Source organism: Pseudomassariella vexata (assembly GCF_002105095.1).
Source record: "Pseudomassariella vexata strain CBS 129021 chromosome Unknown BCR38scaffold_23, whole genome shotgun sequence".
NCBI classification, from domain to species: Eukaryota; Fungi; Ascomycota; class Sordariomycetes; order Amphisphaeriales; family Pseudomassariaceae; genus Pseudomassariella; species Pseudomassariella vexata.
The window spans coordinates 355,354-383,343 of NW_024467978.1; the positions used below are offsets into that span (position 1 = coordinate 355,354).

At 50.2% G+C, this 27,990-nt stretch overlaps 10 protein-coding genes and 1 non-coding gene across 11 annotated transcripts; 8 read left to right on the top strand and 3 right to left on the bottom strand.

Annotated features, from left to right (window-relative positions):
• Positions 1-21: 21 nt before the first annotated feature.
• Positions 22-1,333, top strand: BCR38DRAFT_118438 (nucleoside phosphorylase domain-containing protein). Its single transcript, XM_040853447.1, has 2 exons — positions 22-57; positions 108-1,333. The coding sequence occupies exon 2, from the start codon at positions 183-185 to the stop codon at positions 1,227-1,229; it is 1,047 nt and encodes a 348-aa protein (XP_040710114.1). The 5' UTR covers positions 22-57; positions 108-182; the 3' UTR covers positions 1,230-1,333.
• A 218-nt stretch (positions 1,334-1,551) lies between these two features.
• On the top strand, positions 1,552-1,782 carry BCR38DRAFT_312389 (uncharacterized protein; the record flags this gene model as incomplete). Its single annotated transcript, XM_040854664.1, has 1 exon — positions 1,552-1,782. A coding segment is annotated over one exon (231 nt), but the record flags the coding sequence as incomplete, so codon positions are not given.
• Positions 1,783-3,643: 1,861 nt separating this feature from the next.
• On the bottom strand, positions 3,644-5,112 carry BCR38DRAFT_355948 (chaperonin 10-like protein; the record flags this gene model as incomplete). Its single annotated transcript, XM_040856994.1, has 3 exons — positions 3,644-3,922; positions 3,973-4,799; positions 4,860-5,112. 3 exons carry the CDS (start codon positions 5,110-5,112, stop codon positions 3,644-3,646), a joined length of 1,359 nt encoding a protein of 452 aa, XP_040710116.1.
• A 1,003-nt stretch (positions 5,113-6,115) lies between these two features.
• On the top strand, positions 6,116-6,218 carry BCR38DRAFT_t362. Its single transcript has one exon. It is a non-coding gene; the product is annotated as a tRNA-Thr (tRNA).
• Positions 6,219-7,629: 1,411 nt separating this feature from the next.
• Positions 7,630-7,974, bottom strand: BCR38DRAFT_300040 (uncharacterized protein; the record flags this gene model as incomplete). Its single annotated transcript, XM_040854543.1, has 1 exon — positions 7,630-7,974. A coding segment is annotated over one exon (345 nt), but the record flags the coding sequence as incomplete, so codon positions are not given.
• Positions 7,975-9,404: 1,430 nt separating this feature from the next.
• On the top strand, positions 9,405-11,476 carry BCR38DRAFT_379527 (uncharacterized protein). Its single transcript, XM_040857389.1, has 3 exons — positions 9,405-9,774; positions 9,920-10,535; positions 10,595-11,476. The coding sequence occupies exons 1-3, from the start codon at positions 9,733-9,735 to the stop codon at positions 11,185-11,187; spliced, it is 1,251 nt and encodes a 416-aa protein (XP_040710118.1). The 5' UTR covers positions 9,405-9,732; the 3' UTR covers positions 11,188-11,476.
• A 291-nt stretch (positions 11,477-11,767) lies between these two features.
• BCR38DRAFT_490699 (uncharacterized protein) lies at positions 11,768-12,958 on the top strand (the record flags this gene model as incomplete). The annotated part of the gene is made up of 1 exon (XM_040864553.1): positions 11,768-12,958. One exon carries the CDS (start codon positions 11,768-11,770, stop codon positions 12,956-12,958), a length of 1,191 nt encoding a protein of 396 aa, XP_040710119.1.
• Positions 12,959-14,206: 1,248 nt separating this feature from the next.
• Positions 14,207-14,905, top strand: BCR38DRAFT_490700 (uncharacterized protein; the record flags this gene model as incomplete). The annotated part of the gene is made up of 1 exon (XM_040864554.1): positions 14,207-14,905. One exon carries the CDS (start codon positions 14,207-14,209, stop codon positions 14,903-14,905), a length of 699 nt encoding a protein of 232 aa, XP_040710120.1.
• Positions 14,906-19,408: 4,503 nt separating this feature from the next.
• BCR38DRAFT_490701 (fungal-specific transcription factor domain-containing protein) lies at positions 19,409-22,030 on the bottom strand (the record flags this gene model as incomplete). The annotated part of the gene is made up of 2 exons (XM_040864555.1): positions 19,409-21,733; positions 21,818-22,030. 2 exons carry the CDS (start codon positions 22,028-22,030, stop codon positions 19,409-19,411), a joined length of 2,538 nt encoding a protein of 845 aa, XP_040710121.1.
• A 2,331-nt stretch (positions 22,031-24,361) lies between these two features.
• Positions 24,362-26,485, top strand: BCR38DRAFT_118517 (enolase C-terminal domain-like protein). Its single transcript, XM_040853448.1, has 5 exons — positions 24,362-24,522; positions 24,581-24,614; positions 24,689-24,837; positions 24,928-26,279; positions 26,422-26,485. The coding sequence occupies exons 1-4, from the start codon at positions 24,450-24,452 to the stop codon at positions 25,995-25,997; spliced, it is 1,326 nt and encodes a 441-aa protein (XP_040710122.1). The 5' UTR covers positions 24,362-24,449; the 3' UTR covers positions 25,998-26,279; positions 26,422-26,485.
• Positions 26,486-26,562: 77 nt separating this feature from the next.
• On the top strand, positions 26,563-27,956 carry BCR38DRAFT_451283 (uncharacterized protein). The gene has a single exon (XM_040861453.1). It carries the CDS (start codon positions 26,831-26,833, stop codon positions 27,644-27,646), a length of 816 nt encoding a protein of 271 aa, XP_040710123.1. The 5' UTR covers positions 26,563-26,830; the 3' UTR covers positions 27,647-27,956.
• The last annotated feature ends 34 nt before the right edge of the window (positions 27,957-27,990 follow it).

Consider the following 27,990-nt stretch of genomic DNA (forward strand, 5'->3'; position numbering starts at 1 on the left):
CTCGTCGTTACTTATCAACATCTTTCGTACGGCCCGTTGTTTAGCACAATTGATCATGTAAGTTTAAACTAAACCTATAGTAAGTGAGGATTCTAATAGGATAGTAGCGCTCTTGATTGAGAAAAAAATATATATTACGACAAGACGACTTCGGATTTTTCCATCCAAAATTGTCCTCGAGGATGTCCAATCCATCTCAGAACATCGAGCCCCGACTACCACTACATGAATATACCGTGGGATGGATCAGCGCATTGCCGATCGAGCATGCCGCAGCGGCCGAAATGCTCGATGAAGAGCATGAAGCACCAGCTCGGCAAGACAACGACGACACCCTGTATACCCTTGGCCGTATACAAGGTCATAATGTGGTAATCGCCTGTCTCCCTGCTGGCTTGATTGGGGCTGCCTCGGCGGCAAGCGTCGCAAAGGGTCTAACTGACCGGTTTCCTAACGTTAAGCTTGGCCTTATGGTGGGCATTGGCCATGGAGTCCCGTCAGAGGAGGTGGATATCCGCCTAGGGGATGTCGTCGTTAGTCAACCTAGAAGAGGTAACGGCGGGGTGGTACAATACGATATGGGGAATCGACAATCCAACGGCAAATTTCAAGACACTAGCCACCTTAACACCCCTTCACCACTCTTGCTAAGTGCACTCGCCCAAGTGCAATCAAATCATATCCGACGGCGGAGCACATTCGCCAACCACATGTCCAAGTTCGAAGGAAATGAAGAATTCGAACGAGGACAAGCAGGACCCGATCAATTGTTTCAACCAACGTATCAGCACAAGCGAGGCCCTACCTGTGCGGAATGCGATAAGCAGGCACTTATAAAGAGAGATTCTCGTCCTTCGCATAAGGCGGTACACTTTCATTACGGGACGATCGCATCAGCGAACACGCTCATGAAGGATGGGGTAGAGCGAGACCAGACCTGCCAACGGCTCGGTGGTCACGTTCTTTGTTTCGAGATGGAGGCCGCCGGACTGATGAACAATTTCCCTTGTCTTGTGATCCGTGGCATTTGTGACTATGCTGATTCTCACAAAAACGAAAGATGGCAACCGTATGCCGCTGCGACGGCGGCCGCCTTTGCGAAGGAAATCCTCTCGGTTATCCCGGCGAAGGACGTGGTAGATCTGGTCCCGACCAAAGGTACGCTACGTCATGCTATCAATTATGTTCCAGAGTATGAGGAGATGGAGTTTTTAGCGATGAAATTATGATGTGATGATATGGATCAATTGCAGCATAATGATTGCTCATAGAATGAGGTTCATAGTCCCGTGGATATTACCATTCAATAGAAAACCTTCCTTTACCGGCCGAAGTGATATCCTTGCACGCCTCCATCAATGCCTGAAAGATCCAGAACGTCATCCATACGTTGCCATCCACGGTCTTGGTGGCAATGGGAAAAGCGCTGTCGCCATCGAATTCGCTTATCAAGGTCGAGATGACAATCTCGGTTGCGCCATATTCTGGGTCTCTTCATTTACGGTTGAACGTTTCTAAGAGTCATATCGGGAGATCGCTGCACATTTATAAATCTCAGGCGCCGATAACTTAGAGGAGCATATGCTGAATCCTGTTAAAAGGAAGCTGAGTGAAGAGGATCAAGGAAGGTGGCTTATGATCATCGACAATGTGGATGATAATAGCGTCCTCATCGATACCACACTGAATGGTCGCCGGCTATATGATTATCTCCCTCGTAGCCGACGTGAGATGATTATTTTCACTTCGCGTAACCGCCAGATTGCCGTTGATCTAGCACCAGATGATGTTTACCCGTTGGGTAGACTAGAGTCTAGTGAAGGAGGGGAATTGTTACGCAAATCTTTGCAGCACGAGCGAGCCCTATACTCGGAAGACTCCATCAGCGAGTTTTTCACGTTGCTCACATATTACCCCCTTAGAGGTTCTGGAAGCTATGCGGTGGTGCGTGGTTTTGTGGTGGACCTGGTGCTTCTAGGAGCTCTGGAGGCTGCGCGGTTGCCGCGTTGGTGATCTTGATGATCTTGGTCAATGCGGGGCCGAATTTGATGATTCTGGTGACAATAAAGTCGAATGGATGGATGGATGGTTTGGTGGAGTGGCTGCTCAAGCGGATTTTGCCGCTGCACCTGCTATTCAGATAGCTTGGACCATTAAATTATTGATTTAGGCATTTGCTGCAGAAAACTAATCCATGACTTCGCTATCTTTAGTCGTGAGGTCAAAGTCTACATGCTTCTGCTCCTGATGAAGAGGTTAAATGATTTTAGACACCAAGTTATCATAGCATGGTATGCATACATTTATCGATACGACCTCGACTTAGCCCTTGACCCTAGTTCAGGGAATGGTATCCACCTCGTCACCGTTGGCAAACAGGTCGTTGTTGTCGCTCTTTAAGCCTTCTAATTCTTTCCATCGTGGTCGAAGGGCTTCTTGTCATCCGGTGTGGCCATTAAGATGGGATCAATAGCTACAGCCTAGAACTTAGCTTTGGTTCTTTCTATTCATGACTTATTCGGCTCGAGTTATTGATATATGCCATGAGGAAAGCGCCCAGCGAAGCGCCCAGGACTGTTGAGCCCCGTTGCTCCGTGATACCTTCCCAGATATGAACCGCCCAGAATCCCTTGTGAAACTGCCAGTTGGTTAGTATAACGGCGTAATGGGTGTGAGTATGACAACAAATATGGCAGTACAGCCAGCCAGGTGCCATCTTCTGGTGTAAGTAACGGCTGAGGTTATCCAGCTCGTGGAACAATAAAGCGCTTTGACTTTGTCACGGGTAACGAATCAAGCTCTCCGTGCCTCTTTAGTCGTTGTGTTACTTATTTCAATTCAAGTATTTGAGGACGGAAAGCATACTTACAATTACTTGGCAGCATCATCCCCAAGGGGCGCAGGGTTTTCCTACTGCTAGCCCCTCTCCATCTGTAGAGGGAGTTTCCTTCCGGCCTTTCAAGCCTGGGATGTTGAGACTGACAACCCGTCCCTGTATTCCAAGCCAACGCCAATAGCCACAGCTATGACCAAACATAGTTTCCACACTGCTGTGGTCATAAACTTGTTGACTTTGAGAATGTGCTTGGTGTGACTTGGATGCTGCGACGTAAGGTAAAGATGAAGTTGCCAAAGGCAATGTTATGAATTGCCGAGAGATAAGCACAGGAGCTGTGTCTTCCTCTAGATTTATATGAAGGCCAAAAAAAGATGTTTTTTTTCTTCTTCTATGATTCTTCTTCTATGATGGTTACTTCTGGTTTGAGGCGGGGTTTTGTAGCCCTGTACTTGGCCGTACCTTCCCACCTCCTATAATCAACTCCAACCCCTAAGCCCACCCGTTCAACTATTCAGCTTATTGCCGATTGTTCCGCAAACCAAGACTTCCATATCGTGTCATGACTCGCACATTCCTACACCAGAGCCCCACCGGTGTCCCACCGGTGCCTATGGCATTCTGTTCTCTGACAAGTAGATCCATCGTGGTGGCTGGATGAATCTTCTCTTAATGGGTTTGCTCATCCTTGTTGGTGTGTCGTTTTGTAGCAACAAAAGTCACTCAATTCTCTTGAGCATCTCACTGATCATAGTAAATATTTTATTTAATATTCCAACAAGTTTCATCTCATCAATGAGAACAAGCTCAGTATTTGGTCAGCGCGGGACAGCCAGCACATGCAGGGAACGAATGTTTCGTTTCCACAAACACCTTCTGCATGCCATCTTCCCGCTTGTCGAATTTGTAATACACCTTGTCCAGATCCTCCATGCGAACACGGTGCGACACCATCTGTAGGGGGTCGAGCTCCCCAGTCTGGATCTTCTTCAACAATTCTTCCCAGTACTTGAACACCGGCGCCTGGCCGTTTCCGATAAGTCGGATGCCGCGCTGCATCATAGAGCCTATGTTGAAGTGATTGGTCTGTTTCGGTTAATATTGTGTGCAGATTGCCCTTAAGAGACACAACTTACGTAGCCAACATAAACACCTGTGACGCCGCATCGTCCGTAATTCCTCACGCCTTCAATCATTTCGTTGATGATCTCGCTCGTGTCGGTCTCGGCACCTACCATCATCTCGAGCCAATGAGCCCAGCCCTTGGCATATTCTCCTGCGGCACACTCGAGAGCGACGTCAGGACCGCGACCACCACAAAGCTCCTTCAACCTGGACACAACCGTCTCCTTATTTGTAGCTCCAAAGGACAACTGCTTGAAGTCAACCAGCTCCAACTTGCTAGCATACTTCGCTGGCCAGTGCTCTTTGACAAAGGTTAACCGAGGCTCGGTATCGACGAAAATGATCTTGCTGGCTCCCGCATCCGCGGCGAAGAACCCGGCCATTTGTCCAATGGGACCGGCACCAAACACCGCCACTTGATCGTTCTCGTAGATGGCAGTGTCGTGGGCGCAGTTGTAGCTCGTGCAGAGCACATCCGACAGGTACAGCGCCTTCTCATCGGGCACATCATCTGGGATCTCAAGGAGGTTCACATCGGCAAGCGGTACGCGCACGTACTCGGCCTGACCTCCGGCGAAGCCACCAACGAAGTGAGAGAAGCCGAACAATCCGGCGGTCTGTCCACCATACATGGCCTTGCCAATCGTGTTGGAGTTGGTCCGCTCACACTGAGAGGATAGCTTCTGTTTGCAGAAGAAGCAGTCACCGCAAGCGATCTGGAACGATGCGACATAGCGTTTACCGGTCTGGACCTTCTTCACACCTGATCCGACAGATTCCACGACACCACAGAACTCGTGTCCCAGGATATCGCCTTTTTTCAGCTGGACGACGATGCCTGTGGTGAAATTAAATTTCCAACACTTGTTCCAACAGGTTATAGGATGCAGTTGCTCACCATGTAATAGGTGGAGATCACTGCCGCACACGGTGCTTCCGGTAACTTTTAGAATCACGTCGCCATCATCGACGATCTTGGGTTTAGTCACGTCCCGAACCTCAACCTTCTGCTTACCCATCCAGCATAACGCCTTCATGGTCTCGCCCTGTTCGCCCGTCTTCTCGTAGTTGGAAATGTCCTGCTCGAGGATGGAGCTGTCATCATGGCCAATTGCCTTTTCAGCGGCGTACGCTGCTTGCGAAACTGCCATATTGACTTTATTTTCTTGTTAGTTTGTCCCTGAATTGTGTAGTTGATGGTGTCAAATTTGGTGGTGTTCTGGGCTTGATATGCGACTGTTTAGTACTCTGACGTCTATCTTTATCAGAGAATTCATTGATGCGGCAGGACGTCCGCACTCCTCGAAGGAACCACAAGATCGACCATTACAGATCATAGACCCCGCGGTTGACATCCACATTGGGAAATTGCGGTGCGTAATGGGGTGCCATGTATGACGTTGGGCTGGGCAATGGTGGGTGAAACAGAGAATGAACGTCATGGACTTGTGGCAGTTCAAAACTGGCTTCGAGGGAGAGCCAAGTCACATTATCCCCATGCCAGGGACTTCTGAGAGCTGCAGAACCGCCATCTACGATCCAATTGATATAATTCCATCTGGGTTGGCGGAAGTCAATGACAGCTACTATTGGTGTCTGGCTGCTGTCGCGGTTAGATTGATGGAATCTTGAGGTCATAGTTAAGCCCCTCCGGAATAATCAGTCCGGGGTAGGCGCAGATGGCAGACAGGTGCCAAGGCCTGCATTGCGCTTACCTGCATCAAACTTTTGCAAGTCGCTATTTGCTGAAAGCTGAAATCTTTCTCGATATACATTGGCCAACTATCTGGTTAGAATGAATGACCGTGGCTACAAAGAAGTGACGTAAAGTAGCCTTCGGCTGATTAAGCTGCGTTATGTTCAAATCTCGGCTGAAAGTAAGGCTCCGATAGGCTGGCAGCCAAGTCTCTGACATGGACCTTCCTGGCAATTCCTCCTGGTGCCTGCCAAGACAAAACTTGAGCAACGTGATTCCTTGTACGACTGCACCTGGAGGCTCTAACCATCTAGATATCAGCCAGGGTAACTTCCAAACTTCATCGCCCGGGCGGCCACACCCAAAAGGCCACCCAAGATAAAATTGATCATGGAAGACTGTGTGAAGGGCATCGAGATGCGAGAAGCTTCTGTGGAGAGGAAAGTTATAATGTCCGAGTCGGCTGGTGTAGTTGGTCACTTCGCTGGTAGATAAGTCCCGATTTGAGCCTCGCCCACTTGGGTCGGTGACGAGTCGCGGGTTCGAATCCCGCAGCTGACACACAAGGGGGTTTAGTCAACCCTTACGGCGCGCTGCCCACCTTGTTGACTTCGCCTACCTAGCGATAATAGGGAGATTGGTGCAGTTTAGGATTACGAGCATCCTAGCCAGTCGACCGTCAAGCACTACGTCGGCGGAATATAACTCGACAGCCGGTCCAGAATTCGAATCGTTAATCCGACCCCTTATCGGACCCTCACGATAGAAGGCGCGCAGCACGCCCCCTCGCCGCGATTCTTGCGAGCGTCTAGACCACGTTACGGTCTATCCACTTGAGCGTATGGTTGAGATGTATACGCTCGACGAGAACCCCAATTAGCAGATACTACGACTTGTCGCGACAAAAAATAGTCGAGCATCTTCTGCACATCAGCAGCATCCCACCCCTGAGGACGAATTTAAGTGCCACATTACCACACTTATCGGTAGTTCAGGCAGGGGTTGTAGCACAAACTTAGGGAGGGGCAGGAGGCTTAGTAGTCGTTTGGCTACAAGTTTACCTGTATAACCGCCCGATGCGGCTTAAGGGCCCGCTATATCATCTACCTATAGCCCCTCAAGGGAGTACTTGTAGAGGTACCAAGGGTTAACACCTACGGCGTATTTGTAAAAAAAATATTATTATTATAATTTCCGACCCCGATAAGATGTAAAGGTGAAATGTTCGCCTCGTATCTATGGTAACTTGTTGTTGGAGTCTGGATGAGGAGAGGTTCCTTCTGTTTTGGTTTCCTTCGTTTTCTAGTACAGAAAATTCAGTTGAACGTGCAGGCTCGTAGTTAGACAATGTAGAGGCAAGTTCAACGTACCGGGCTTGCACAGGGATTCTTGTCGGGATCATACGGCCTTGTAGTCCATTCCTCCGAATAACTGTGTTGAGGACCTGCTGCGGTGTCGACAAACCACCTCTGCACCGATGCAAGCATGGTAGAGAACTATTATTCTTCCTCTAACGGCCAATGACTGTTGACCTTCTCGAGCGTCGAAGCAAAATACGTTTTTGCAGGATCAAGAAAAGAATATAAAGGAAACGATGGTCTTCTTGTCTACCATGTGTGTACCTGGCATATTTCTTTCCAAGGCACTTCTATGTCAGGTCATTTAGAAAGCTTGCAGTGTATGTTTTTTATGATTTGAATTCAAAGAAAGAATAAAATTTAAGCAAAATTCCAGGGCTAGGTACATTTAGAGCTGGGTAGACACATCTAGGGATACTGTTGAAGGTCCCTTCAATTTGCCATGGCTCTCCATCACCAACCATTCATCAATCCCCTTATAATCCCACCGATGAAATCATCCGTGTAGATAATCAAGCAGATGTATGTCCTCTCTGAGCCCCACACCGTGTCCATCATGACAGCTAATATGTTGTACAATGAAAATGCGAGGCTCCATCGCGGATATTTATAATCTAGCAGTTATTCCCCGAGCAGCTTCCACCAATGAAGCGGAACGACTGCGAACTAGCATACTGCGAAATATCCCAGCAGGTAGTGCCCGTCGGGACGGACGCACAATTTTCCTGGCAAGGGCAGTTCCCAGAGGGGGAGACCACCAGGGCGTAATCGCCGTTGGCGCCACCATGGAACAGGATGGACCGGCGGCCGGATTCGTTGAGGCAGCCCGGGTTGGACACCTGCACGGACTCGCCGCAGCCCTGGGAGCAGTCGGTGTCGTCGCAGAACTGGGCCCAGTAGTCGGCTTTGATGACGGTCCCGTTGGATGGGAGGGCGACCGTCAGGTGGGCGGTGGCCGCGACGAGGAGGACGAGGGTCTTGATGGAGTACATTTTGGAGACGATGATGGTGATTTTGTTTTTAGTTGATGAAAAGAGTTTGGTGTGTGTGTGTGTGTGTGTGTGTGTGTGTATGTGAAGAAGATGATGGAGAAGGGCGCAAACATCAGATCAGACGGGCCTCTTTTATATTCGAGACATCACAATATCTCACTCTCAGGAAACCTTCTCTTCCGGAAGTAGGCTTCTACTGATGATGATCATGACCATAATGGATGAGTACTCTACTATGGTCAGCAGCGTCATAGTGTGCCTCATCCGATCAAGTGCTCGAAAGCTTTGAAAACATTCAGACGTTGTCGACATCCACATCATCAGGATTCAAGCCAAAGAATCCACATCAATGAATGAGCCTAATTTACGCTAAGAGTAGATATAAGAGTGCAGATCAGGCAAGGCTGGGAGGCATCTTTGCTGGAGGGCTCTAACCCATTCGTCACATATGTTGTGTATCCAGTAAGTACGAGTAGGTATCGAACGAAACGACGTGTATTGCGCGTTCTTCTTGTCACATAAAACCCTGTCTTCATTATAACCAATGATAACACAGACGATCCTTCATGACACTCGCGTGGCATTCAATCACTCGATTTGCAGTTCCTCGAGGTAAGGTACTTGATGACTAAATATTTTGGTCCACTGGGGCAGCCCCCAGCGGCTTAGACGTGCAGCTGACACGGAGCCTTTCCGAGATCCAGTAGAACCTGAGGTTTCCCTACCAAAATCGACAAACCGTTGGTCATCAGCTGTTCATGTTCCGGACCTTTGCATTCTCACTGCAAATCGCTCCTTATACGGTAACAAGAGTCGTAACATGCTCAAGCTCAATATTGAGCTGAGTCATATTGTTGAATTCGAAGGATTACTTATTCTTAGTACAGCAGGCAACTCAATAAGGCCTTCTGAATGTGCTCTGCAACACCCACAATCGTCGTAGTTTAGCGCTGGAAATTCTCCAAAACACCGAAGGCGTTGTCACTTGTAAGGTGATGAACTAACTTAACCATTGTAACTGCACCGGACTTCAAGCTAGAATAGGTTCAAAGTTATTATCATCTATCGAGATGTAACGAAGTAGAACCGACTAGTACGCGCATATAAGGAGAGTAGTTTCAAGCTAGCCCTAAGTAAGAATGTTCCAAAACGGTGTGTACCCTTTTCATGCATTTCATGCACCATAAATCCAAAATGGGTTACAATAGGCAAGGACGGGAGAAGATCTTCTAACCCAAGCCAGGGTTGAGGTGTAGGCCGTGTGTACGGACACTGTCTACCTTTGATGTAGCCTTGCCGAGGGAGCCTTGAATGGAAATTATCTACATCAGGCTGCATGCGGAGTCTTGAGCCGGAAAAATTTGTTCGTATTGTACAGACCAGTCAAAACCCCAGCACCCAAAGCTGACGTGAGAGCAACTTAGCAACCCCCAAAGGATTCCAAAAGCAAAGCCGGGACTCGTTATTTACCTGCAAGGGCCGAGGGGCTATACACCTAAACTGCTGGGACGGGATCACAATGATCCCCGCATCAGGCCTTTACCAGGCTGACATTCTGCAATTTAGCAATTTTATCCTGATTCCTCAACATTAGAAAGCTTTCTTCTCTCTTTCACAAACACGCGTTTTACGCGTTTTTGCAGTCCTACATGCCTTTGCTTGCAGTGACATTATTTCAGAATTCAATTACTTTCATAGAATCTTTTCGCTGAAGTCAAAAATAGTATGCAACTCAACGTAGGCCTGATTTTGGGCTTTTTGTTCGTTGTAAGTCAGCCATTTCAATTGACAACGGCACACTATAGTCTATTTTGGAAGAGACACACTCTCTCGGAAAGGGATATGTACTTTTCCGTGCCCTTAGTCTACCATTTCGCTTAGAACAAGGGTTAATAACATCTTGGCGCTGAAGTATTCTTCGCTCATAGGATATATCCGGTCAAAATGTTGGAAAGATCCAACGTCCAAGTTCTTCCAAGCCGAACGTGCACACGTTGCCACATATTCGGCGCATCGAATACAACAAGCTGTTGAATACGCTGACCTGGTGGGGACAGAAGAACGAGCACAAGGGAGCAGGAAGAACTCACCCGAACTATGCATAGGCGTTCCCTCGGTGCAAAGAGACGGCATATCATACCTAAAGTCAACACTGGGCTCCCTCCAATACGGCCTGACCGCAGAGGAACGAGCGGGTCTCCGCTTCGTTGTGCTCCTTGCCCATACCGACCAGACAAAGCATCCAGACTACGGTCAACCATGGCTCGCTAGCATGGCTGACAAGCTTCCTTTGTATCGCGACGATGCAGAACAACTAGCTCTGGCTAAAGTCATGGAGCTCAACCAAAGCCACGGCACCAAATCCAAGTTTGACTACTCCATCGTGATGGAAGAGTGCGAAAAGACTGGCGCGCCATACATCTTGCTTGTGGAGGATGACGTGGTCTTCTTGGACGGATGGCGGCATCGAGTTATGCAAGCTTTAGACGTGGCCACAGCCAAGTCTTGGGAAGTAGGACATACGGACTGTAAGCTTGTCGGCACCTTCATACGATGAATGGCATGGCTTAACTAATGGAAGAAACAGTCCTGTACCTACGCCTATTCTACTACGAGGGCCTTCTCGGCTGGAACTCGGAATCCTGGCCAACCTACCTATTCTCGTCCCTCGCCGTCACCACGAGCGTGATATGCCTCCTGGTCCTAACACGACGATACGTCCCCGCAACGCGCCTACACCTAGTCCGCTCCGTATTCCTCCTTACCACCCTCGTCTTTACGCCCCTCCTCATCATCCTCTTTTTCGCCGCGGGAGCCAACTGCATCCTGCCACAGCCCGCCGGCGTGCACCTGATGCCTCAGCACGCATGCTGCGGCCAGGGTCTCGTGTTCCCCCGCGCAACCGTGGCCGACGACCTGCTGCCCCTTTTCCGCAATAATAGGTGGTCCAAGGTGCCGACCGACAGCTTTATAGAGGAGCACGCGGATGCGACGGGCGCGTTGCGTTGGGCGCTGACACCGGTGGTGATGCAGCATGTTGGTGGTCAGAGTAGTCATGGCGTTTTTAGGGGCATGTATGGGAATATGACGCCGAGCTATCTATGGAATTTTGGGTTTGAGGAGAATGATGCGAGGAGCTTGGCCGCAGAGCATTCGCGGGTGAACATTGGGATGCTGTAAGCTACGGAATTTATATCTTAAGGCGGCACAGCTACGGTCGTTCGGTGCACACTGGGCAAGCATGATCTAGAGTTGCCTTTGCCTCCCAGCGTTTTCAATAGTAGCCTGATAGATATGTTATGTAATGTACCAGGTATTTACGCCCCGCTAGCATTTACTACACAATAGGTGGCAGCTGCAATGCTGGTCTCTGGGCTCTGTAATGGTCCTGAGCTGGCACAGCGCATCTGATATCTATAGGTTGGATAAGGTTCTAGCTAGAAGTTATTGCTAGCGCTTGTGACAGTAGGAATATTATTAACTTAGAGACTGCTATAATGTTTTAAGAACTTCTTATACTAGGCTAAGACCGTTACTAAGACGGTCACTAAGAGCGTCCCCCATGAAGCCTTACCGCCCCACTTTCGTCTTAGACTGTCGCACTGTCGTACGTCACCCCGTCCTTCGCCACCACACCCTGGCACATATTTTACACAGCCTCAGCTCCTTCACATAAGTAAGATATCTGCAGGGTTATAGAAGCGCGATATTTTCTTCCGTTTCCATGTCTGTGTCTGCAGCACATGTGCCGATTCGAAAAATGGGATCTTCAACGCATTTCCCCATATTCACATCTGCTGATGTCACGCTGATAGCATCCATGCACATATTTACTCTTTTCCCTATCCTTCCAGCCGAGCTACGCATCAATATATGGCAATTTGCACTAGAACGGCAGCGCATCATCAAGCTACGCCTGCGGGACCGTTGGCTAATGGACGGGCTCCTCGCCCAGCAAGAGGAGACCAGACCCCAGACGCACGAGGACGAGCGCTACGGCTTAGTTGTCGACGGCTACCAGACACTCAGCAAGTTATTCCGTGTCAACCGAGAGTCACGAGATGCAGCCTTGGGATTCTACCGAGTGCACCTTCCCTGCTGGCTGATCAAAGGCGCGACGACGAGGGAGGCCATTGCGATGAAGCCCGGCTTCCTTTACTTCAATCCTGAGTACGACTTTCTCCACATCAGCAACGACACGGGCCAAGTCATCGATTTCCTTCACGATTTGAAGACCGTCCATGACCCCCAACATGTAGGGCTGCTGAATCTTGCCATCGACCAGAACAGTCTGACGGGCGGGGGCGGCCTCTGCGGTGTCGATCCCTCTTCACTCGCTCCCCCGCTTAGAACGAGTTTGACCGGGACTCTCAGTCAACTCCAAGAAGTATTCTTTGTACAGGACCAGCACACGGGCCGTCACGTATTTGGTTATTGGAGCGGCGCGCCCACTTCTGAAAATCACATGAACCTTTCATTTCCCCTCACAGCCATGGCGCTCAACTTTGATCGTCTAGGTGCCGACCCCCGGCCTATCAGTCAGGACTTGGGCAAAGTCTTCATCAATGCTGACCCCCGTGGTATGGTCTACGCATGGCGACGGCTTTTACACAATCACTTTGGTGATGGTGTCATACCGCAAACTGAGCACCGGATTCTTTTGACCTTCGGGTCTTCCTCCGGCGTGTATGATCACCGGGACGCAGAAGAATGGCTGCAGAAAGAGCAAGACATCTGGATGAAGCAGACTTCTAAAGACGGCCAGTCCAGCCAACTTCTGGGTGACGGCTCAGAAGCGGCGGTGGAAAACGCCTTTGGGTTCTGGCTGTTTCCTGTACAGGCCTTTGGTGCGCTGCCTGAAAACCTGAACGATGGATTCAGGTTTGAGCCACCGCGCTACATGGATTTGAAAGAGCACTGGCCTGAGCTGGGATTATTGAGTTTGCCTTAGCACTGTCATATCATTTGATCGTCATACTAATGCAAGAGTATCACAATCATTCTACTTGTATATGACTTTTACTTGCTGTTTCTAGAATGCATGGTGAAGATGGGATGGTCATTATGAAAATTGCCGACTCTCTATGAACGTCCGTCTCTTGTTCCAACTAGACGATACAGAGCGTATGGGATGGAATCCTGAAGACAATCCTGAATGCCAAAATCCGTCCAGGCTACCATCTTTGAACAAAGCGACCCACCGTGTCAATAAGTCGCTATTCAAACACGATCGAGAACACAAGGTCAGGCTTGTTGCAATTGTCGTAAACCGAAGCAAATCTGGTCAAGCCGATGACGTAGATGTCAACGTATCGTAGCATTGGGGCCCGGAGCCGATGTTTTGCAGGTTCTGGTTACCCCATCCTTCCAGTCATCCTGCCAAGCCTAATTATAACAACAGAACAAAGGCTCAGCTCGGCATTGCTACTGTGCGCGCAGTTACTGTGTACAATTCAGACGATCATTACCCCACAGAACAAGGCCCCGGTATTTCCACTAGTTTATTATTACCGGAGGCTCTACAGCATGTAGCAAGATCGGAGGCCAGGGGTATTTTACCTCTGGCTGCATCTCCATTGGCGCGACTGTAGGATCTCGTAGATTGCGATCGACTGGCAGCAATACCAGATAAAGAACAAATATTGGAATGAGGAACGGAAGATGGAACGGGCGAGTGAACTGCGAAAGCCAGGTAAGGCTCAGCCTTGGATCAAAAATGCGTTGTTAGCAGCGCGTTGCCAGCAGCGCTAGAGAGACTTAGAGACGAAACAGTTACTTGCTAGGTACAACACCAAGCCTGACTGTTGATCGCTCTATATTTAAAAAGTTTCAGCTCATCCTTAAACTTGTGTGAAAACGCGTCGCCGCTTTATCAACTACTATACTCGATGTCGGCGTTGTGATGATCACCATATTCCTCAGGATCCTCACAGAAAACTCGGATCTCCACGTGAAAGTCAGGAGGGCTTGTTCCTGATGTTCTGATTTCGTCCGAGTCCCAAGTCTATACTGAGAGCAATCCTCTCGGAATGGCAAGGATATCGATATCAAGTATATAAAGTCTGTAGTCCATTGTCAACTCCAAACCTTCTCTCATTACCAGAACCAGTTTCACTCTCATCAACCACATAAAGAGAGCCTTAAGCACATACAATCAGTCCACATAGAGTCTCAGTACCTCCTTTAGAAACCTAGCAACATGCATTTCCTCAAGTCTCTCACCACCCTCTTCGCAGGCGCCGCCCTCATGGGTGTCGCCTCGGCCGCCGCTGTCAACACCAAAATTTCAGCCCGAGATTCTCCTTTCTCTGACCTCGGGCTCGATAGCGACTTCTGGGGCACCATGGACAACTACTGCCGCGGGACCGCCTCCTCAAAGCGTGTCGTTTCCTCTCTGCAGGCCCGCGCCACCGCCCCCAACGGCTACGACGTTGTTTCCCCCGGAAAATACCAGGGCTCCTTCCAAGTCATCACCAACGGCGGGGCCTGGACCGACTTCCTCGTAACTTGCTACGGCGTGGTAATTGTCGGCGATACCACCAACGCGGTAGCCAAGAATAAGTTCCTGGCGCACTTCTACGCCGTCGATTCTTTCATGGATGATCTGTGGAGCGAGCTGTCCGGCGAGGTCGGAAAGCAGGACCTCACTAATATGAAGGCCTGGGTCAGTCTGCCCGACATATCGACCGCCCCGCCCGACTTAAACCGGGACAATATGCAGACCGTCGAGAATAAGATGAAGGATCTGCTTAAGGGTCTCACAGGCCAGGCTCCTACGGCCAGGTACCACAGCATGAGCGATGCTAGTGACAGAGTTGGTGACATCGGTACGATGCAACTGAACTACGCGGATTCGACCGTCAAGATTGATGGGCAGGATGTCGCTTTTGGCAGCTAAGGTTTTTATGTATTGTCAGCCTGCTCATCTATCTCTCACTCTTAAGTATTGAGCATGGAATTGTTCGTTTGGGTAGCATGTTGGGATATATACACATATTTCAATATTTCTTGTGGTGGATTCGTAAAGGGTTATTGAGACTGTCTTTATAGTTCCTTTCGGGTGTACTTATTCATCCTGATAACGACGAAAACACTACATTATTTTTATCTTGATTTATTTATTTTAAACATGTTTCGACTGGCGATGTGCGTAGTTTTCTCTTTACATTATAATTCGTCTCTAAAGTTGCTATACTAAATACTTGGCAATCCCAGCTATTAAAATTACCAAGTGCAGTCCGTGATGTACCTCCTATACCTAAGTAGATGCCCCAACCTTCAGGTGTACCAGGACTCATGCTCCAGCTTCCTTTTCTGAAGGAGCAATGATTTGAATACGCATTCGAGTTACTCTCATAGTTCACGCATCACTAATTTGGGGAAGTCTTTGGCTCGATGTGCTAAGAGCTGTTTAGAAGTGGAAGTGAGCTGTTAATGCGTTTACTTTCCCTACCCCAGAGCGCATCTAGTTTTTATCTTATTTAGGTTCTCATGAGATAGTCATACAGAATTTGGTTATATTGGACTTCAAAAATTCCGTATCTAGTGGTCGCTATCCAGGATGTTGCGTAATTTCATATTCTGAGGTACGCTTAAGTACTGGAGTGCATATAACTCGGAGTAATAGTATCATCAAAACAGAGTTTAGGAAAACCTGACAGTTAGTAATTGCTATGGGAGTTGTCTGTCAAGGGGCGGTCGAGCTATTAGCAAACCCTCAACTTCCCCACAAGGCGTTGACTCCGACCCCCCCCAACTTTCTCCAAGACACCTCTGCCTGCAATCGATTTCTCGGAACCTGACTTGCCGCACGAGATGGACACTGTTACACAAATTCTGAATATTCCCAGTAGTGGCTTGCATATCAAATGTTGACCCCACAGCTATGCCGATCCAATTCATCACGTCGCCCGGATATTCGGTGCGATGATTCACAAGCCAAAGCAACGGCAATACACGAGCGCCAGTCCGGCCGGTTAGGGCGCTCTCTCCCCTGACTGAAACCAAATGCATCGACATCACAGTAACGCCCACCATGGCTCCCTCGTTTCTCTTCTTCAGCCTCCTGTCTACAATCGCCTCCGCGCGCCCATGCCCGTCCCTAAATAGATATCAAATGCCCCATTATCTTGACTTGCCAAGTGACCAACACAACACAACTGTCTGGCTTCGTCGCATACTCGAGCATCTTCGACCCGGATTATGTCCGTAGCAGCCAGCCTTGGTCCCAGACGAGCACCGGCATGGGGCAGTTGTATGCCAAAACCGCGTTCAAGAATGATTCTACTCTCATCAGAGGTGGTAGGTAAGGCGCGATTCTAGCTGTATCTGCGTATAGTACAGTATGCTACTACAGTCAAGACGGCGTGCTAAGGTTTTCTATGTTGCTCCGTTTTTCTAGGCCGACTTATCCTACAGTATGCTATTATCGGTATCTACCATCTATGCCTCTGCATAGGTGTACGCGAGAGCGTGGGGACATAATAGCGGTGTTGATAGGTTGGCCGGCCTAGTAGACAGAAGTGGAAAATTCCGCTCTGGACACTAATCTACTTCGAGATGCCGCCGTGCGGGGTCACTTGGCACCTCGAGGAATTGCAAACTATTGTAAACTAACGTACCCCACAAGCAAGTTGGCCACTTTTTCTTGGCACCGTATGAATAACTTCAATAACTTAACTAAACTAAAAAATAATAATTCAAACTAATCGGAATCCTCTTCCTCGTACGTATCTTTACCATTCTCACAAGTACGAGCATTATGTCCGGGCTCTCCGCAGATCCTACAGCGCCTCGTACGACGACGACTTACACGTATATCATCCTGTAGCTGCTGTTCAATATCCCGTTGAGACTGTAAGTCCTGAGCGTCTCGTAAACTAAGAGATCCTCCATCTTGTAGCTGTCGATTTTTAGTCCTTCGACGACGGCTTAGCTCTTGATTGGCCTTCCGAAGTGTAGTAACCTCATCCTCAAGTAAAACTAACCGATGCATAACAGCCGTCGCACCACGTGAAAATTGGTCAATAGCCGTAAGTATTGTCGTTGGGGAGCTATTCTGATGCTGTACGATTCTATTTTTAACGTATTCAGACTGGGATTGCGCCTCGGTTGGGTTATTTGGAGTCTTTGATTCCCAGATTAAGGGGGCGCCAGACGAGCTCCCAGGAGGTGTAGGCGTATGTAGCTTAATATCCAGCTGTGAAATCACATATTCTGGGTCGTACGGAATAAGTCCTGTCCCCCTGAAACCTGCCTGGATATTCGACTTAGTTATAGTCGTACGATACGCCCTATAGAATGCCGAAAAGAAATCCTCCTTCGAGATATGGGTTGTCACGGCCTGGGTTGCATCGCATTGGTAGAGATCTCGATTAGGTGCTATCGACGAAGATTCTACTCTAAGGAGCGAAGGAAAGAAGATCACAAACTTAGGTTTGAGGGAGCGCGACTAAGTCGTCCACGCTTGGCGGGGCTCCTGCAGGGGTTATGATTGGCTTCCCATCTGGCACTGCCATGGCAGGTGTTCCAGCTGTACGTCACCTGGTTGTAGTGAGTCTGCGAGGGTTGACCTTCACATAGGTTATATGCGCCCGTATTAGGTCTTCAATTTCTTTGCCGTACGACCTTTTCAAAGCCCTAAAACAGCCTACATCGAGAGGCTGGAGCTTATGTGACGAATTAGCAGGCATACTAAGTGTAATAATAGTATGCTCTTTGCAATATAGCTCGAAGTCAGTCGAGTGGTGGCTCTCATGCCCGTCGAGGATAAGAAGACGATAAACACCCTTCGTACGATCCTTCGTATAGCGATCAAAGCGCTGGATCCAGTCTACACCTCGCTCATTTGTTGTCCAACCGTTTTTGGTTACAGCGATTACCCAACCGGACGGGAATGGGCTATTCTCGTACCAGGATAAGAGGTGGTTTTGACCCGCGACAATAATATACGGCGGGATAGCCCAGCCGGACGAATTAATACCCTGGATTACTGTAGCCCATTCTCGATTGCCTTGTTGGACTGTACGAGGCCTTCCGCGTCGTTCGGCACTTGTAACTACCATCTCGGATGAGATTAAGCCCATCGCGAACCCTGTCTTGTCGAAGCTATAGATATCCGCCTCTTGGATACCATATTTCGCAATTGTATTTCGTACGAGCGTAAACCACGCGCGATACGCATCAGGATCTTCGCAATAGGCTCGTTGGTAGTCGATTCTTCGATTAAAACGCGTCCGAAGGTCTGGTTGTCGTCGTACGAAGTTCGAGGCCCAGTTGACGCCGACGCGTCCAGCGCCACGGTCACGGAGCAGTCAGTTAGCCATAGCTTCAACACCATGGAGCCGGGGAGGAAATTATGGCGAATCTAGGTCAAGTATGTATTGTACGACCGCTAACTCTTCTGATTCCGTAAGCTTATGACTAGATTGTCGAGTATCGCGTCGAGATAGTAGTCCGCGTTTTCGGTTAGCTAGAGTTGTACGAGGGACATTGTAGAGTTGGGCAGCGCGTCGGATGCTTAATTCGGGTTTCGATTGAAGCGCCTGACACGCTAGAATCATGTCGCTTTCTTTCCAATTCGATCCCATCTTGGTATGTGTAAAGATGTTAATTAAAAGGTTGTTCGTACGGTGCCAAGAAAAAGTGGCCAACTTGCTTGTGGGGTACGTTAGCTGTTTATCTAGTTACCAATTCAATAATTAGGCTCTACCAAACCTAGAAACTTGCCTATAGAGCCAGAGCCACCGAAAAGATAGTAGGTACTATAGGCGAAGCTTTAGGAGGTAATTCTAAGTGGACTTTGTACATGACATGTTCTTTATCACATATCCAACCTGCAGCATAGTTGGCAAAACCCGCAAGCGTCCAAGCCACTTACACATGGTACTACTTGACACCTCGAATCAATTAGCTTTCAGCTCTCTACATACTCCAATAGTACTTCACCATTCTAATTCAGCAAGGCTTCACGTTACGCTGTATGACGAAACTACGATATTGGTCGTTGAAGAAGGCTGTGCTCAACATTCCTCCACGAACCTACTTCGAGTCATCCCTTAACTGCATCCGCTATATACCATTGTACTGTATATACACCCTAATCCTAATATTGAGCCCCCCTGCATGAGATATATCTCATGACTATCCCGATCCCCCACCTCCGAGTCCTGTGTGCTCAGTCTGACCACCATATCAAAACTTGTATATCCTGTGGTCTCGCGAAGTCGTAAATAGACCAGAAGCCGTCCCCATTACATACAGACCCAGCGATTTTAATGCTAATAATCAAACGAAAGACCTTTCATGCAATGTCCCATCGTGCCCTGAACGCCATGCCCGTAACCAGTCAATAAAGCCCCGTCCCTCTTTGGTTTTTATTCCCTCCCGCAGCACATACTGCCTACCCCTGCCTCGACTGTTTGAACAGCCAATCACTACTCGCATCCACCATGAAATTCGTGATATTATATTCATTCGCCCCAGAATGGCCAGGCGTTGCCGGAGGCGGATCCGCGTGCATCGCATCCATATTCCCATTTCCGTTCCCATTTCCGTTCTGCTGCTCGTTCTGATGATGAGCAGCAGCTTGAGCTTGAACCTCATTATTAAACGGAAGTCTTGGAACATTGAAAAAATCAAACACATCCAAGTACTCAAGCTCATTCGGCGCCGGGGTTCGCGCGGGCGTCACGCTAGGTATGCGACTCGGGTCTCCCGTGTGGTGACGTGGCTGGCGGCTGATGAGAAAGTCGAGATCGAAGGCCGTCCTGCGCATGTCAGCGAGGATCCGGACCGATGATGGCGTGACGCGTTCGCCTGTCGTGCCCATACTGCGTTCGCTGTCGCTGTGTTCGTCGAGGACGCGTTGAAGGAGCTCGGAGTACCGTGCCGCGACGGGCCAATATCTTCCCATTTCCCGAAGCGTGTCGACGAAGAAGGCGATTTGGGGAGCTAGCTTGTGCTCGACTGTTGAGCCGTGGACCAGTAAGAGCCGGGCAGCTACCCACAAGGTGAATGCAAAAGGAGGTCCGAGCTTGGTCAGCAGTCCATTCTGAACTACGAACTCGCCTAAGGCCGCTATATTCTCTACTGCGCCATGGCAGCGTTGGCTCGCGCTGTAAGAGGGAGTAAATATAGGGGACCGCGTGGTCGGGTAGGCTGCTGAAGAGTGCAGCCGAATGACTGCTGTGTGGTAGGTTGCGTGTAGCATCACCCATCCAGCGTTTAATGTTTTGCTAGATCCCGGCTGGAACAGCCTAGCCATGTTGCCGTACTCGCCCGGCAGGCCAAACTTCCATGAGGTAAGCAGGTTGTCGAGTTCCTTGTACCTCATCTGCCATTTTTCCACGTCTCCCAGAGCGCTAATGTCCACAGGTTGCTTCAAGAACTTATGCACCTTTGACAGAATGCCTAGGATCTCGATGTAATAGGAGAAGGCACCCAGGTTCTCGGGCTTATTCAGGTCATGGTCTGGTAGATCCGACGGGTGATCTTGAGTCTGGAACCATCTTGTTTCTACCTTCTGATTCTTGATCCACAGATCATCGCGGCAGGGTAGAGTCCGATCAATCTCTTTGTCGTCGAGTGCGAACTCGAATGCCGTGGCAATGGTAGCGTACCTGTCCAACAAATAGACCATCCAGAACAGCCTGCGCCGCGACTCATCCTCGATGAAGTCCCTGGGTTCCGGTAACGTCATGGCCCTTAATGTGTAAATGGATGCGTAATTTGGCGATACCGAAAAGGAGGTGCTCTCCACAGCCAAGCCTAACTGTACGACGGAGCGGGTGATTAGAGCCATGATATTCCACCCTGGAGGGCCGTTACTGCTTCCAACTAAGTCTAGAGCGAGGATGACAAGAGCTTGAAGAGCCTTGACGGATGAGTTTTGCATTCCGTAGAGCAAGACCTTCTGTTTTGAGACATCATGGTAGTGGCTTCGCTTCTCCTCGGTCAGCCTGGCATCGGTGGAATATCTAAGAGTCGTGGCAACTATGGCATGCAGCAGAATCCTGTCTGTATCGTCCAGGGTTGACGGTCCAAATAAAGAATCCAGCGTCGTCTTCCGATGGAGAATGGGACACCAAGTGTTGATGTGCTTGAAGTACAGATCAGCCAAAGCATACAGCAGATCGTACGGAGGAAGATGTTGATCCGTGGAAATCTGCGTCTGGCTCTGGGCGACGTGAAGACCAGGCGAGGGAAGGGCCTGTCCATTTCCATAGAACTCCTGAGCTGCCGAGGTTTGTTGCAAGCTCGGGAGCCCATTGGGAGGGGAGATGCCGGTCATGGGCATCTGAGACTGGAAGCCGTCATGGATAGATGGCGTCGGAGGCGGTAAGCCGAACTCCATCCCCTGTGAAACCGCAGGATAAGAGGGCTTCTGCAGGAATAAGGCTGTCTCAGCCTGGGGAGTGCGCATGGGGTCGTTCTGCCGGAAGAGGGGCGCATGGTCTCGTGGTGAAGTACCGTGGTCGCTGGGAAGACTCGGGCCACTGTTACGCATGCTCGGAGCGCTCTGGGAGTTGTGTGGGACGTTGTTCAAAAAGGAGGTCTGGAGAATCTCCGAGTGAGAGCGGATAATCTCCTCGAGTTTGTCGAGACGTTGTTCCAGCTCCCGGCCATAACCGGCTCTCAGACCAGGCTTTTTCCGTTCACGATACTCGCAGAGCACCGAGTTCCGCTTACACCAACCACAGGAAGGCTGTCCCCTATCGCATTTCACCTAGACGAAGAATCAGCATACGCTTTTGCAATGTTACATGGGCAGCCAACAGTGGGTGACATGGGGCTGGTTGTCAACGCTCACCTTTCTTTGCTTGCACAGCTCGCATCTTAGGACGGCATTGAAGTTAGCAGGCCGCTTTTTCTCACTACCAGAATGAAATTCGGAGTGCTCGGGTTCGTTTCTTCGGACGATTGCCGCCGATGGGCCGGCAGTGAAAGATCGCGGCGACATGCCAAGCTGAACCACGTGGGCATCAAAGTTGCCGTCCAACGTGCCATCAAACATGTGCCACATGATGAAAGCAAATTCATAACGCAGAACAGAACAGAATAGAACGGGCACGGGGGCCAGGTGTTAAAGCAAAGTGGCAGCAACCCAGGAGTGAGACCACGTTTTGGGGAAATTGTTGGCTAGGATTTATCTCGAGGTTGATAAGATAGGTGAGAGCTAAGAAAAGCGATTGTGACATACGATACAGAGATAGGCCTTTTGCGCTTGCCATGGCGCACGACATCCGCGTCGTCGTGGTCGTCGTCCGGGTCATTCTCATCCGCGGAGTGCAAGCCATGTCCGTCCTCGCTGTCTGGCTCCGGTTTCCCATGCGGCGACGACACAGACTGCTGGGTACCGGTTTCAGATTGGGTGGTCTGCATCATAGGTACTTCGAGGCAAGTACACAACAAAAATAGTCTTGGATCAACGAGCTTAAGCGCAAAAACACGGGGAACCGCAGCTGGATTTTCGGGCTCTCGCTTGGGCGCAGCCTCATGGCAGTAATGAAGATTCTCGGGGTAATGATGAGTAGAGAGTGAGATAGGACGCGACTTTGGGGCTGTGTGGGTGAACCATCGCACCTTGGGCCTTGAGCGCGGGGAATAATTTTATTGTGGGCAGACGGACGTTCCGCGCAAAAAGAGATCCAGATTCCCGTCCGGGGTTGGTCTCATTTCTCCAAATGCCCCCAGTTGGGCCCAGTTGGGCCACAGGAGATTGGCAAGTCGGCAGGAGACCCACCATTTTGCCCTTGTAAGTGTAAGGGTGGCAGCGGCCGCGCATCTCGAACCGTTTTGATGCTTCTTTCCCTGCCCAGCACGGTTGGAGTCAACGTTGACTTGCATCAACTGTATATTGCACTGCACCCAAACCGGCAACATGGTCCTTGCCGGCCGGTGTTGAGAGCGGCCAAAGGGCAGAGCAGGGAACAGGTTGATTTTCGCTGTCTTTGCTGCCTTGAACAAGGTTTGACATGCGAGAGCCGACCGCATCTAGTGCGAATAGAGAGGCTCTTTTGCCCCGAACAGCTCTACCTGACCACGTCCAGAAAGCATGGCCGCAGATTATGCAAAGTAGCCAGGACTGTGGCTAGCCAGTATTCGTGCAGTAAGCTTCCACAGTAGGCAACTCGCATATTGTACGAAGTAGTGCTTGCAAGTACTCATCTTGTGGTCGTTTCGTCAATGTGAGCATTGAAGCGGCGCACGTACAAATTTTTAATGTTGGTGTGGGGGAGTCGGAAAACGGTGGCTGTCAAAAAGAAATGCGGAGATGACAAGGGGCACGGGGCAGGGCGCTTTCTCGGCTCAAGGCCTTGGTCTGGGCAATCTGGGGCTCCCGCCGGCCGAGTGCTGCCAAGTTAGCAATTCGCGTGGCCGCTTCCTAACGGTGGACCGGGATCGACCGACCTCGCCTAGGCTGCGCGACACAACTTGGTTGATCGTCGGGATTGAAAGGTGAAGAGAAAGTTTTGAGGGGAAATGCCGGGAAGACACATTCTGCAATAAAGGCAGCGTGAGCAGACTTCAGACTTCGTACTCGTAAAAGAGATAGACGGTGATGATCTTGACCAAGTGCATTTGGATTAATGAAAGCGAGTCCATGATTGGCTTCTAACACCAACATCTGGCTTTCCGAGGGGCCTGGTCCATTTCGGCGACGTGCTGGGACAAGTGGCCCGAGGTGACACTTCAACTCGAGCTCGAACTTCATGATTTTCTCTGCAAGATTTGGGAAATTGGGTAAGTAACAAATCTTCATGAGCAGACTCGAGGTATAGCTAACCAGGGTCATGTAGCTCAATCGCTTTGGCCGTAAAGTGTGCTAAAGCACTGCATGTGCGGAAGGGGGGGCTATCGACGGGCTTCTGAGTCTCTCACTTGGCCTGAGCCTCGTAATAAGGTAAGTCCCCCAATCTTTGCCACGGATGGAAGAATTGTTAAATACTCAATGACTGGCTACCCCGACCCGGCAGACAGCTCGCTTAACTATGTACCGCGGTGTGAGGACCCGGGGCCGTCTCTCCCGACGTTACGCAGTCCATCTGCCGCGACAGCTGCCACATTGGACAACTGCACAAGGGAGCCGTCTCCGGCCTCACATGGCGCATTGGAAACCGAGCCATCTTTCGTTGTTTCACCTCTTACACCTTGGGGTAAGTGAAAAGTGTGGGGAAACTCAAGTCCAATCGTCGGGCGATCTCATACCGACACTGTCAAAGGCTTCAGACGAACTTCAATTTCAACTGTTCGTTGTGCTCGTGACTCTTTGTTTCTGTTTATCTTATTAAATATTCCTTCTCTCTCGATTTTGTGAGGCTGTCGAGTCTCATATTCGTTCTAGTTCCCGAAGTCGTCAATTGATCGCAATCTCCTCTTACACGCGAGGAAACGACCTTACCCGTCTCGTCATCCTCCAAATTAGTTGCTAGCTCAACACCATGGCTTCATCCGTGAGAGACTTTCCCACAATCAAGGCCATTCGGTCCTTTATAATTGGTGGTGTGGGCTCAGGTGCGCCGGCATTTCCCTTTCAGCATGGCTCAAGATTGCGCAGGTTAATATGTTTCAGGTGGTGACTATCACAACGTCAAGGGTGGTCATTGGTGCGTAACGCGGCCCTGAAACAAAAAGACGATGTGTGCCGGGAAGCTGACAGTTCATTTTTGTAATTGCATAGGCTCATAGATTCCGACATCTCGACTCCATGCTCCATCTGGGATCAATACAAGAAGTCGAGGACAAGCTGGGGGATCAATGTCTTAGGATCTTTCCTAATTGAGATTGAGGCAACAGATGGGACTGTGGGAATTGCAACGGGCTTCGGAGGTATGAGGAAAGCCACACACACGCCCACGCGCACCCGCATAATGTTCCATGGCACATCTTGCAGAGGGCACCACTGATGTTGCATTTCAGGCCCCCCAGCATGCTGGCTAATCCACCAGCACTTTGAGCGCTTCCTGATCGGCGCCGACCCGCGCAACACCAACCTACTGTTCGAGCAGATGTATAGGGCCTCCATGTTCTACGGCCGCAAGGGGCTTCCCGTGGCCATCATCTCCGTCATCGACCTGGCGCTATGGGACCTGTTAGGCAAGCTGCGCAACGAGCCGGTATACAAGCTCATCGGGGGCGCCGCTCGGGAGCGCCTTGACTTCTACTGCACCGGACCCGAGCCGATGGCGGCCAAGTCAATGGGCTTCTGGGGCGCCAAAGTGCCCCTACCCTACTGCCCGGCCGATGGCCATGTGGGGCTGAGGAAGAACGTCGAGTTCCTCCGCAAGCACCGCGAGAGCGTTGGGCCCGACTTCCCCATCATGGTGGACTGCTACATGAGCCTAAACGTGTCCTACACAATCGAGATTGCCGATAAGTGCAAGGATCTCGACATCAACTGGTGGGAGGAGTGCTTGTCACCCGACGACACGGACGGCTTCGCCCAGATCAAGCGAGCCCACCCGACGCTCAAGTTTACGACGGGCGAGCACGAGTACTCGCGGTACGGCTTCCGGAAGCTGATCGAGGGCCGCAACCTCGACATCATCCAGCCCGACGTCATGTGGCTCGGCGGTCTGACAGAGCTGCTCAAGGTCTCCGCGATGGCGGCCGCGTACGATATACCCGTAGTGCCGCACGCGAGTGGGCCTTACAGCTACCACTTTGTCATTTCGCAGCCCAATACGCCATTTCAGGAGTACCTGGCTAACTCCCCCGACGGCAAGAGCGTGCTTCCCGTCTTTGGCGATTTGTTCCTCGACGAGCCCATCCCGACCAAGGGATACTTGACGACGGCCGATCTCGACAAGCCCGGGTTCGGTCTTACGCTCAACCCTGTCGCCAAGGCAAAACTGATCCCTTCTTCATATCTGCTCAACCCACCGCCCGTCGCTGCTTTGAAGCCTGCAGAGGCGGCCTCGAAAGAGAAGGAGCAAACCGGGTTAGTTGAAAAGCTGACAGAAGGTGTCAAGGGTATGAATGCCATTTAAAAGGATTTCTGTGGAGGGGTTGTGGAGTTCCTGCATGCAACTGGATGAGGACCTGCTCTGCCGACAACTGGCATTGGACATAAAACTGTTATGCATGCTCTAGGCCGGAACCAGTGTGTAGCCCTAGGCTAGATTGATATTTTGGACGGCACGAACCAACCATCAGGTGGCCCTCATTCAAGCCACGCTTCCCAGACTTGGTTGTGACGGCCGTGACACAGGATCAAGCACGATTAGTGGTCTGATCACCAAATTCCTGTATTCAAATGTTGCATTCATCAGGTTAGTAAAAACTCCAAAATAATCGACCTTCTCAACACCAAAAATTTAGGTCCCAGGGTCAATGAGAACGATGCCAAAAATCATCATATATCGGCTCAAGGGAGTGTAATGGTTGTAAGGTAGCTAACACCTAGACACCTAGGAAGCCGAGTCAAAATCCTCAAACGGCCTCGGTGGCCAATGCACCGAAACGCGGGGGTTTAGTGGACAATGAGGGGACCCCGCCTAACCTAGTGGATTCAAAGGACCACAAAAGTACACTATAGATAACTATCACGACTCTTCCGAAACCGGAACCTTCTTTCCAACGAACTGACTTGAACGTTGTCGTGAAGTTTGTACACCGCTTAGTGTTCTTGATGAAACTACAATCAAGTAACTTCAGTGGGGTAAACTGTTGAATAAGCAAACTGATCGGAACTAATACTACCCCACTGAAGTTACCCCTCCCTCACCTCACCAGCTAAACCATCAAATTCACTCTTAATACACCCCCACAACCAGCACCAAACCTGAGCTTGAAAAGCAGTGTTGCCTAGAGATCTCACAATATGGCACCAACAAACCTTCTCCAAGGCAAAACCGCCATCATAACCGGCGGCAGCACCGGCATCGGTCGGGCCATCACCCTCGAATACTTGCGACAAGGCTGTAACGTCGTGGTCAACCACCTGGGTCTCCCGCAAGACGCAACCCATCTCTCCTCCCTCATCGCCGAAGCAGCCTCCCTCAAGTCCGCCTCTCCCTCCACCACCGGCTCCCTTGACCACCTCCCCGGCGACGTGACGGACCCGGCCACAGGGACGGCCCTCGTCGCCCGCGCAGTGTCCAAATTCGGCCCCCGCCTCGATATCTGCGTCTCCAACGCCGGTGTCTGCGAATTCGCCGAGTTTTTAACGGTGGAACAGGATCTATTTACGAAAACGGTTAGGACGAATCTAGACGGCACATTCTACGTCGTCCAAGCGGCGGCGCGGCAAATGGCGCTGTCCCAGACCCCACCAGGGGGTGCCATAATCGGGCTCTCGTCCATCTCGGCGCTTGTCGGTGGTGGGAAACAAGTGCACTACACGCCCACGAAAGCCGGGGTTCTCAGCATAATGCAGAGCACGGCGGTGGCGCTGGGCAAATACGGCATAAGATGTAATGCGCTGTTACCGGGAACGGTGCGGACACAATTAAGCGTGGAGGATTTGAAGGACGATGCGAAGAGAGAGTACTTGGAAAAGCGCATACCCCTGGGAAGGATCGGGCTCCCTACGGATTTGGCTGGGCCGGCTGTGTTTTTGGCTTGTGATGAGTTGAGTGGGTTTGTTACAGGCGCTCAGCTTTTGGTGGACGGCGGGTTGTTCGTTAATCTGCAGTGAGATCAATGAATGGATAGCTTCTTAGCTAGCTATCTGGTGTAGTGGGGCCAGGCCGGACGTCAGGAAAGTAGGTGACGGGGGCCAGGGAGGACTTTCCTGTCTTCCGCACTTCTTAAGAGACACGGAGATGACAGACGACTTTCAACAACTCGTCATCTCTCTTCATCATCTTATTCAATCAACTTGACTTTTGGTTTCTATTCTAGTTAGCTAGCCCTTCGATTATGCGGTTCATTCCAACGTGCACTTAGACACTACTTTCGAAATCCTATTATTCTGCCCTCATCCTAGCCTTGACAATGACAGAGGACTGTATCTTGCTCTGATCAGAGCAATCTAGTGCT

Bases quoted from the DNA above. Each gene is read 5' to 3' on its own strand.
- BCR38DRAFT_118517 (XM_040853448.1), top strand. From the start codon at position 24,450: ATGGCTTCATCCGTGAGAGACTTTCCCACAATCAAGGCCATTCGGTCC. The intron at 24,523-24,580 runs GTGCGCCGGCAT...AATATGTTTCAG, and splicing joins AATTGGTGGTGTGGGCTCAG to GTGGTGACTATCACAACGTC. The intron at 24,615-24,688 runs GTGCGTAACGCG...GTAATTGCATAG, and splicing joins AACGTCAAGGGTGGTCATTG to GCTCATAGATTCCGACATCT.
- BCR38DRAFT_451283 (XM_040861453.1), top strand. From the start codon at position 26,831: ATGGCACCAACAAACCTTCTCCAAGGCAAAACCGCCATCATAACCGGC.
- BCR38DRAFT_118438 (XM_040853447.1), top strand. From the start codon at position 183: ATGTCCAATCCATCTCAGAACATCGAGCCCCGACTACCACTACATGAA.
- BCR38DRAFT_379527 (XM_040857389.1), top strand. From the start codon at position 9,733: ATGCAACTCAACGTAGGCCTGATTTTGGGCTTTTTGTTCGTT. The intron at 9,775-9,919 runs GTAAGTCAGCCA...TTGGCGCTGAAG, and splicing joins TTTTGGGCTTTTTGTTCGTT to TATTCTTCGCTCATAGGATA. The intron at 10,536-10,594 runs GTAAGCTTGTCG...TGGAAGAAACAG, and splicing joins GGAAGTAGGACATACGGACT to TCCTGTACCTACGCCTATTC.